The 10,257-nt window shown below is 46.2% G+C and overlaps 1 protein-coding gene across 2 annotated transcripts in view; it reads right to left on the bottom strand.

Annotated features, from left to right (window-relative positions):
- Positions 1–5,563: 5,563 nt before the first annotated feature.
- The window catches only part of LOC138292141 (peripherin-like), a 41,409-nt gene continuing 36,715 nt past the window's right edge, over positions 5,564–10,257 (bottom strand). Inside the window, exon 9 of one of the 2 annotated variants that reach the window (XM_069230546.1) lies at positions 5,564–6,930. In XM_069230546.1, the coding sequence (XP_069086647.1) occupies positions 6,883–6,930 (48 nt within the window). In that variant the 3' untranslated portion in view covers positions 5,564–6,882. The remainder of the gene's footprint in view (positions 6,931–10,257) is intronic. The other variant, XM_069230547.1, reaches the window with a different exon arrangement.

Below are 10,257 nucleotides of genomic sequence, written 5' to 3'. Positions count from 1 at the left end.
GCCGGCGGTGTTGCAGGGGTGCGACGGGTGCAGTTGCACCTGTCGCTATTTTCACTGTCTGCTAAGCAGACAGTGAAAATCATGCTGGGGCCCTGTTAGGGGGCCCCTGCACTGCCCATGCCAGTGGCATGGGCAGTGCAGGGGCCCCCAGGGGCCCCACGACACCCGTTCCCGCCATCCTGTTCCTGGCGGTAAAAAACGCCAGAAACAGGGTGGCGGGAAGGGGGTCGGAATCTCCATGGCGGCGCTGCTTGCAGCGCCGCCATGGAGATTCAGCCCAGACAGGGGAAATCCGGCGGGAAACCGCCGGATCCCCTTTTCTGACCGCGGCTTTCCCGCCGCGGTTAGAATGGGCAGGGAAGCACCGCCAGCCTGTTGGCGGTGCTTCAGTTGGAATGACCCCCAAGTGTTCAAGCCTAGATGTCTCCATTGTTAAGTGCCTGGTTCATAATGAAGAGTTAATGTGAAGAAAGCTGTTTATTATATGGTGTAATTGTGCAACCTGACTGTGTAGTGATCTGTAAAAAAAGCTAGAGTCCACTCAGAGTCGTTTGCAAAACCTTTGCTCAACTTTGGGTAGCTGTGGCTTCAGACAGTCAGGTTTTGTCGAAGGAACAAGTACTAAGCATGTAGAAATACCAAAACAGTTGAACAAGAAAGAAACACAACATAAAGGAAACCTGACACCAATTTATAAAATAGCTCTTATCTTTATGAATTTTTAGAAACCAAAATGAAAACAATCCACAAGGACGTTCCAGAGATATAAATTATAGAGCAAAAAATAAATATCTAATTTCCATTCAAAATGCAAACAGGCATTGGCAACTACCATTGTTAGTGGATAAAGTTAAAACTTTTGAAAACTATTGTAAAGTTTGGCTACTCTCGCCCAGTCTGGGCAACTAGCTCCGGCAGAGAGTGAGTTACAGTGGCCAGTAAACTTTGCAGGAAGTTACCTTGCAGTCAAAGCAGTCTCCAGTCCAATTCCAGGTTCTACGGGTGAACCGCCAGAGACATCAATGGAGTGGTCCTGATGCAAGGGATACAGGATGCTGAAGGACACTGACGTGCTGATCTGGTGATGGAGGACTTCCGGTGGCATCCCGTGGTCCATGAACATAGTAATGCAACTTTGGCCACGGGGGTCGATGTCCCTTGAAGTATGATTGGGGACAAGCCAAAAACCAGTTGCCACTAATCTACTGGTCTCCGGTTACAACAAAGCCATTGGTTTCTTTTAACTGTGGCTAGTGTCCGTCTTGGGCACCCAAATGCACTATGATGACTAGCCTGGGTCCAGAAGACTTTAATGCAACTTTTCAGCATTGAGACTTGGTCTCCCAGTTGTGCATCGGCGGTCAGTGCAGTCAGTCAATCTTGGCTACCAACTATCCAAGGCTTCCTCAGCTTTTGTGACTCTGTAGCTGTAACAGTAAGTCCGCCAACTAACTGTTGGAATCACTCCTTCTGTCTGAGGCTCAGGGATGACTTTTCTTAGAGCAGGACACTACAGGCACAGTCCTCTCTTTGTTAACACAGGAGCAGCAAGTGAAGTCCAGTTTCTGATGCAGCCTCTCTTTGCCAGGCAGTGGGAACAGCAGGACAGTCCTTCTTCAGTTCTCTCTCAAGTACAGACGTGATCTGAGGTCCAGTTGCCAGGGTGCCAGTGGGCCACCACGTCCCCTCCTGCATGATGACAACCTCCTGCAATGTGTGGAATCTACCTTTCTCAAAGTGCATTATTCTTCCCACTCACAAGATGGCAGAACCCTTCTCTCTGTGTGTAGAGCTTGGTAGCCCAACTTAGAGGTGTGGCTACCTGAGGGCTACACGCCCATCGGGAAACAGATTTGTCAACTGTTTCCCCCTCTCTATCCCTGACGTCAACCAGTCTACCAGAACAAAAGAGATGCCCCTCTTGTATATGTCCGCCATTTGCCCTTTAGAGGTGATGTCTCACACCCTGTATGGCTTCCTGCCAGGGAGAAGTAACGCCTCTTCCAATGACAGTCTTCTGTTGTGTCCATGCCTGGGAGTCATTCACACCTATCCCCAGGAGGGCAGAAGGCTGTCTTGTGATCAGCATCTGTGAATGGCCCCTGGAAAACGTAAAGAATAGAGTGGCAACTTTCTAAAGTTGCCCCTTACTCAAAAGGTTACATTAAATTCAACTTGGCCATCAAGAAGAGTTAAGCCAGAAGAAAGGCACAGAAACATAGAGATAGGCACTGAGTGGTAGAGAGAAGTGACGTCATAAGATAGAGAGTGAGGGAAAGGTAGAGACAGATGTATTGAGAAGGGTAAGAAAGACAAAGGTGAGGTAGAGCACAGATGGATAAACAGGTAGGTACAGAAGAATGTAGAGATAGATACAGGAAAAAGGGTAAAGAGAGCGAGGCGTGGTAGAAGAGGTGTGATGAAGTAAGGAGAGAACCATGAGACAGAAAGAGGGATGAGGCTGAGAAAGGGTGATAAAGGCTCACAGAGGTGACATAGAGGTAGCCAGAGAGGGGAAGACTAAGAAGTGTGCTAGAGAGGGGCTGGGGTTAGTGATTGCTGAGGTCAAGAATGATAAGATACAACATGTCAGTGAAGTACAAAGAGATCAGTGGGTTATAAAAAAGTGATGTAGAAAGCCTAGAAGGACGTAGAGTGATAGATAAGGTAGACAAATGAAGTTAAGTGATAGAAAAGGTAGATAGAGGAAGTTAAGATGAAGAGATCCAACTATTTTTATAGAAAGAGTGCGCATGATATTTCTAATTAAGTAGTATCAGAGATTGCCCCATGTCACATCCAAGGCCATAGGCCTCCTGGTCACCAGCAGCAGATCTCCTTTGGTGATAAATCCATTGTTTTCGCCCAGCAGATCACAGCAAGTTCTAAATGCAAAGTGCAGATTTGCTAAGAGACAAGGTAAGGAAATGCGTCTTTTTGCACGATCAGTCAGAAAGTTTTGGAATTATGCTGCTGGTTTTTCAATTCTCAGAGTGCACTCAGTTCGTTCTGCTAACCAGACCTCAGTGCCAGTGATCTGGATTTCAAAAGTGTGTGTTTAATTAGCTTATACCCAATTGGTATACGTTAACTTACTTATAAGCCCATAGTATACAATGCCATGGGTACCCGGGGCCTATAAGTTAGCAAGTACCTAAAGGACTGCAGCACTTATTGTGACATCACGAGTGTGACAAAGTAAAATATTTCTTCCAGCTTGCCCTTGCAGACTGGTAGAGCAGTTTTAAACTAACTCACCTTTGCCATTTAAATTAATGACAAAGTCCAGACCACCCTCTTTAAAATATGTCACCTCTAAGTTAGGCCTGTTGAGCCCTAAAGCAGAGTTCTTTTTCCTGCAGAGTAGGACATGTGTTTTTATACGCCCTAACAGAAAAAACCCAAACTGTTGTTTTTACTGGGGAAAGGCTAGTAGTGCTATTGGCAAATACAGGGTTACACGATGACCAATCTGCTGTGCTAACTTCTGAATGGGATCACAAAAGTTAGTACTTCAAGGTATCAACTTCCGTTCTGTCTTTCTCCTATTGCCTGCCCCCTTACGTGTCTATTACTCAAAAGAACCACAGGAGATTGTCTAGCTAGAGAACTATACTCAGAGATACAGATGATTCAGGACAAGGCAGCAGAAGAGAATTAATGACAACATGATCAGATTTTGCAATACGAAGTGGTGAACGTCCTTGGGCAGTCCTTATAGATTTTCACTTTTCCTGCACAAATGGCAGTTATGAAGGGGGGAATTATGTGTAGTTATGAATATCCAGCAATTATAGCTACAATGTCAGGTATAATATCCATATGCTCAATTTTAACATTATGCACTGCCCCGTAAACATCCATTAAGTTACCCTTACTGTGTATTTCCTTTATCAATGTTTGCTAAAGCGTCTCTCTTTTAGTCCGATTTGGCTTATGAGCCTCGGGCAGTTTGTGCTTTCTGCTCTCTTTGCGTGCTGCCCTTTCTGAAAATATACTGTATACTTCAATACTGAAGGGCATCTTGAAGACTAGAATTAGCTGAAAGTAGGAAATCTATTAAAAGTTGTTCCAAAATGGGGGCCATATTGGTAGGATAGAGTTGCCATCTGTCCGCTGAGGGGTTCCCCATCATGTAGCTATACTGTACTGCATGGGAAGTTGGCATGCATTGCAGTGCAGCCTTCCTCAGATGTTGAATTGTTACAATCACACATGGTCCTGTTTGTCCTACATATGCTCCTCTCCGCGCGTAAACCCCGGTGTTAGATGGGCCTTTCCGTACGGCTGCTGAAGTCTACTGCGTTTTTTAGGGCCATGCACCACTGATTCCTCCTTCTGCTGAAGCCTAAACCATCTTCCTTTCCTGCCTTTAAGTCTTCGGTGCAGAAGCAATAGACCCCTCTCTGTCACTTAGAGTAATGTGCACCTGTCTCGCCTGAGAGGTGTTTTGATACAAGTAACGAAAAACGAGGACTGGAGGTCAGCATTAAGTCAACAGACAGAGCTCTGTGTAACTGCTGTGTTGTTTTATTCTTTAAGTCACCATATTTACATATGAAATATGCAATATATTATATGTACTATTATTATTATTATTATTATTATTATTATTATTATTATTATTATTATATGAAAATATGAAACCTGTTTCAAGTGCCCTGTAAGGGTAGGGGATTTTTACCACATGGTCTGGAGATGCCCGATCATTCTTCGATACTGGTCCCAAATATTTGAGACGTTATTGAGTGTACTAGGAAATCAGAGTATGGCCTCGCCAAGACCACCCTGTTGGGTATCTTCGATGACCGTGGGGGCCGAAGGGGCGACCGTACTCTTGTGGGGCTTGGGATGCTGATTGCCAAACACTGGAAAGCATCTGGAACTGCGGAATGGAGAGCAGGAATGGACTGGTGTGCGAAACAGGAGGAACCCATATATTCCCGCTCGCGGGTGTCCCAAGAAACACACCAAAATATGGGGAAATGGTGGGCCTATTACAGGCTGGACTGAGGGGGCTTGGCGCAATGCATATGAAAATGCATTATCCATTAATGTGGGCTATGTGGATGTTTTTATCTTGTCTGATATGATGTGTAAGTTGTGTTTTGCATACCAAAAATTAATACAATGCTATCAAATACAAAATCCGCACATTTATATAAGAATGTTTACTCAATACTGCTACATATCATAAAACCCAAGAATATATACCTATTTTGACCAGCCCTTGAGTCAGTCATGAATTTGGTTACTTTTATAATATTGCTTGACCTTGCGAATATAGCTGTAAAATTTACTTTTTTCCCTGAACATCTGCCCTGAATTTTGAACCTTTGTCCTGCATTTTAACAGACACTGCCCCGAATTTGCCTTCATGTCAAGTGGTCACACTAGGTTTTGTACAGTCATCACTATACGCATGCACAAATATGGACTGTAACCAGTTCGTGCCTTAGACACATACAAACACTGCTAAACTCAAGTACACCTACGCTAATCTACCAACACACAGAACCTGCTGCAAACACACTCAAATATTTGCCCACATACAAGTCAGGTCTCAGGTTAGTCAGAATTAACTTTATTTGCTGGTTAAGCAGACACATGGCACAATAACATTGCAGCAGGGTATAAGAGAGCACCAGAAGCCTCTGCTGCTCTAGGCATTCAGAAGCACCATAGTAACCCGGGTGGCATTTATAATGCCTAGAGCATCAAACTCCACCTACTCTTGGAGCAGAGGACACTTGGCTAGGAGAGAATGAGAGATGCAGGAGGGCTGCAAAGAAAATCCCATAAGAAGAATGTTGATACTAGGCTAAAAAAACATTGGATGTGTGGGAGTAAAAGTCCCAGGGTATACCCAAATGGGTGAGTGGGAGTAGAGTTCCAAGCCTGAGACTCAATTTAGTGAATGGCAGTAGAAGCTCCAGGCAGGGTATTTAATTGGGTGAATGAGCTAAGGGATGATGTTCTGCACTTTCACTGGATAAACTGGAGAAGGGATCCCAATCTAATGTTTACATGGATCAATGGGAATAGAGGTGCCAGGCTTGGTTTAAGAGCAGTAGTGCGGCAGGGTCAAGATAGCCTCTCATTGGATGGGAAGATATTAAGGAACCTAGATGGTCCTTCTGTTGGATGAGAGGGGTTCTGAAGCCATGGGCCTGATTTAGAGTTTGATGGATGAGTTATTCCATCACAAACTTGACAGATATCCCGTCCACCGTATTAGAATATAATGGAATTGTAATACGGCGGATGGCTATCTGTCAGATTTGTAACGGAGTAATCCCATCCACCAAAACTCTAAATCGGGCCCTATGTTTCTACCAAGTGAGCCTTTGTTCGGGGTCCTAAGCTAAACATCTGTTATGGAGAGTGGGAGTGCTGGTTACAGACCTCCCAGGCTGAACATCTATTGGGTTAGCTGACATATGGTTTTCTAGGCTTAGACTCTGGGGAGTGACTGAGAGAAGGGGTTCAATGATGCAAACACCATAGGATGAGAGAAAGTAGTGGTTCCAGCCTGTGCTGTCACTGAGTGAGAGTGGGGCAGTCTTGTTAGTTCTGATTCTGTGTTGAGCATTCAGCTGGAGTCCTCCACATTTTCAATGAAGTGGGGAATGAGGGCAAGTATCTCACTGCAAAGAATCCCCTAATTGATTCACACTCCCCCAAAGCAGGCCAATCAGGCTTTTTAAGAAGTGTTCTTTGAGGGCCAGGGCAGGGTCTATGATGGGAGGAGAGGTGAGTTTCTCAGTGTGATCAATGAGTTCTCTGCAGTGAATATGCCCTGGGATGTTGTTTGCTTAATTCAGTTGTTCTCTTTGGGAATTCCAGCTGCCCTGATTCAGTGTGCTGTCCTTTGGACGCAGATCACTTGTCCACCTCTGATGTCTTCTCCTTCCTGGATTCAGTCACCACCTACCAAACAAAGAGAGAGATTTCACATGGGTATAGTATCAGAAAGGGAAAATTGCATTCCTGAATCACCAGCTTAGCAGCAAGATGTATTTGTAGGTACACAAACTTTACACATTCCCCCTTTTAGAGTCTGAATCCAAAATGGTTTCCAAATGTTTGACAAATAACCATACAGGAGTTACTTTATGGCATTTCTGCAATGGCACACTCATCTTATGGAGTCTGTTGAAACCATCATGTGAGAGCATCACAATCTTCAATTTCTTCCACCCTGTGAGGAGGCTGGGTGTGATGCATTCATTCCCTAACTGATGTCAAACTGCAAAACTAGTGTTACAACTACGTAACTTTGCAAAGCTGAGCCTTAATTTGTGGGAGGACTGTCTGGGGCAAAGCAGCATCGTGCCTGCCCTGCTCACATCTTGTGTATGTCACTCCTCCCTAGAGGGATTTCCTCATTAGCTCTCTTTCCAGACTTCAAGGGATACTCCATTTTAGGTCAAAAAAGTGACACAGTTCGAGACATACTATCAAGGTCAAACAGCAAGGAATGGAATGATCCACTGAGCATGGTTCTGAAAGTTTCTGAAAAGTTCTTGACCAAGGTCACCACTCTTTGTTCTGTATATAAGCGGCCAATGCCAAGGATGAGCTGCAGTGGCGGCCGGTAACTTTAGGAGGGAGGGGGGCAGGCGGGAAGCACACTTACACTCACACTTATTCATTCACACATGCACGCACATCCATTTACAAAACTCCTCAACATTCAAACATACACACACGCACCAAACATTCATTAAAAAAAAACACACACACACTTACCTTCAGCTCGGAGGTCCCAGGAGGGTTGGGACTGCTGCCTTCCCTAACTGGCTGACCTTAGGTCAGCCAACGAGGGAAGGCAAGTCCCAACTTCGTCACAGAGTGGGATGGGGTCAGTGAGACTGCTGACCCCATCCCACTCTGTGACGAGGTGTCACTGATTGACACTCGCCCTGGGTGCTTCAGGGCTTAAACCTGAAGCGCCCAGGTCGAAGTCAATGGGTGACACTTTCCTCGTTACCCGGGGGAGGGCCTCGAGGCACCTTTGCTGAGCCGAGGAGGTCACGCCCATAGTAGCTGTGACCTCTTCAGCCTAGCAAAGTTCAGCTCAGGCAGCCAGGAGTTTGCGCAAATCACGCATGTCTAGCTCCTGGCTGCCTGACCTTAGGTCAGCCAACGAGGGAAGGCAAGTCCCAACTTCGTCACAGAGTGGGATGGGGTCAGTGAGACGGCTGACCCTATCCCACTCTGTGACGAGGTGTCACTGATTGACACTCGCCCTGGGTGCTTCAGGGCTTAAACCTGAAGCGCCCAGGTCGAAGTCAATGGGTGATACTTTCCTCGTTACCCGGGGGAGGGCCACGAGGCACCTTTGCTGAGCCGAGGAGGTCACACCCATAGTAGCTGTGACCTCTTCAGCCTAGCAAAGTTCAGCTCAGGCAGCCAGGAGTTTGCGCAAATCACGCATGTCTAGCTCCTGGCTGCCTGAGCTGAACATGAAGAGTGTCTGTCAGGCGGACCTTTGCTCAGCCTGACAGACACTCTTCATGAGGGGCAAAAGGGGTGTGTGTAGCCCCTCCGCCCTAAAGGATGGGCCGTGGCTGGTGGGCTGATGTCACTGTGAAGACTCCCTCATAACTAAAGTGCTCCATCGGTCCACAAATTTCATCCATGTCTAGTTTGTGTGCAATGCAATGCAAGGCAGTGACAGAACTACTTTTAAGGAGGGCCCATTTGTGGTTGCCTGCGCTCTTAAGGGAGCCATATCATGCCCGCAAGTAATTGGTAAGAGACTGAGAAAGGGCTCTGGGTAGGGGCTCGTCGAATTTGGTGCCTTTTCTGTAAGTCCAACAGCTATACCATAGGGCCTGGTTCGCTTCTGGCGTGGATGTAGGTTTTGCCTCGCAACATTAGAAAAAGTAATACATGGCTGTTTTATGTATGTGATGTTTACTTTCTGCTCTGCCAACAGACACAGCTATTTTTATAGTGTAAATATTCATAATTATTCTGGAATTGCATGTACTATGTAAATATTTGCCTGACCCTGTTTGCTGTTTATTGCTGATGGTGTTGAGAGTGAGGTAAAGCGTCTAAGAGAGCAGGGGCCACAGAGTGATGCATGACAGGGTTAATCATGTGATGTGCTGAAGGCCCTTTCTCTTTAATCCTTCAATCATTCTTCCTAAGCCTGCAGTGGGAGGAGTTTTGCCCCCACCGCAGCCCTGAAAGCTGCATGTAGTCACTCTGTGCTTCTGATACCTGTCGTTCTATCTAAGTGGTCTTTAGGCATCTGGTGAAAGGTACAGCCAGATTCAGTACTTTAAATGAGCAGGTGCTGTCCGGTACTCACAACCCGCACTTCTTTCATTTGAAAAGGAGAGTGCCGGCACATCTCAGCACTGTTGCAATACAGTCAATGGGAAAGTACCGGCACTTCTCAGGAGCACAATGTACTCTACAGAGTGAGTATCTGTACTTTATATTTTCATTTAAAGCACCGCAGCAAGGGTTGCCCTTCCAGTTCCACCCAGGGTGTTATCGGTCGCTGCATTAGCCTGACTACGGATCGCCCTCGAGTCAAAGCCCACATTGTTATTTTTCAAACTTTTGGGACTTATTACGTATCCTATCGCTAGGTGGCAGAAGTGTGCAAAACGTGTGGATTCAAAATACGTTATTAATGAATCTTTCTTTTGCTCCAATCTGTAATAAAGGGGTATTTTGGTCTAGTTGTCAGGTGGCTGCGCGTTTGCAGTTGACCCGGAAGGTCGAGTTACTTTTTCCAGGATACAGGGAGAATATAAATAAATGGGAGGAAGGGCACCCAGGGTCTTTACCTTCCCGCCACTGAGTCACAGGTGTCAGGCTGTTATTTCGAGTGCCCCGCGCCATCGCACTTCGCGCGCACCAGGAGCGGTGCAGCATTACACAATTCACCAGTGATATTCAGTAATAGAATTGTTTCCTATCTGGGAGATCTTCGGTACCTTAGAGCCTGGGGGCTCTTTATGCTTCAGATTCTAGAGTCTCATATAGTCTTAGAACCCGCCGTAGTGGGCTCTACCGGCTATTAAAGGCCCGCTCCCCGTGTTAAATGCCCGAGCCGAAGGCGAGGGCATTTAACAAGGGAGAGGGCCTTTAATAGCCGGTAGAGCCCGCTACGGCGGGTTCTAAGGCTATTAGAACATTCTGCCACTCAGGGCAGAATGTTCTATTTAAAAAAACAAATTGCTCACGGAGCCCGAGGGGATTAAAATCCCCTCGGGCTCCGTGAGGCTTTGT

Source organism: Pleurodeles waltl, chromosome 4_2 (genome assembly GCF_031143425.1).
Source record: "Pleurodeles waltl isolate 20211129_DDA chromosome 4_2, aPleWal1.hap1.20221129, whole genome shotgun sequence".
NCBI lineage: Eukaryota > Metazoa > Chordata > Amphibia > Caudata > Salamandridae > Pleurodeles > Pleurodeles waltl.
Note: the sequence above shows the minus strand (reverse complement) of the source record. Positions and strands in the feature narration are given on the sequence as shown.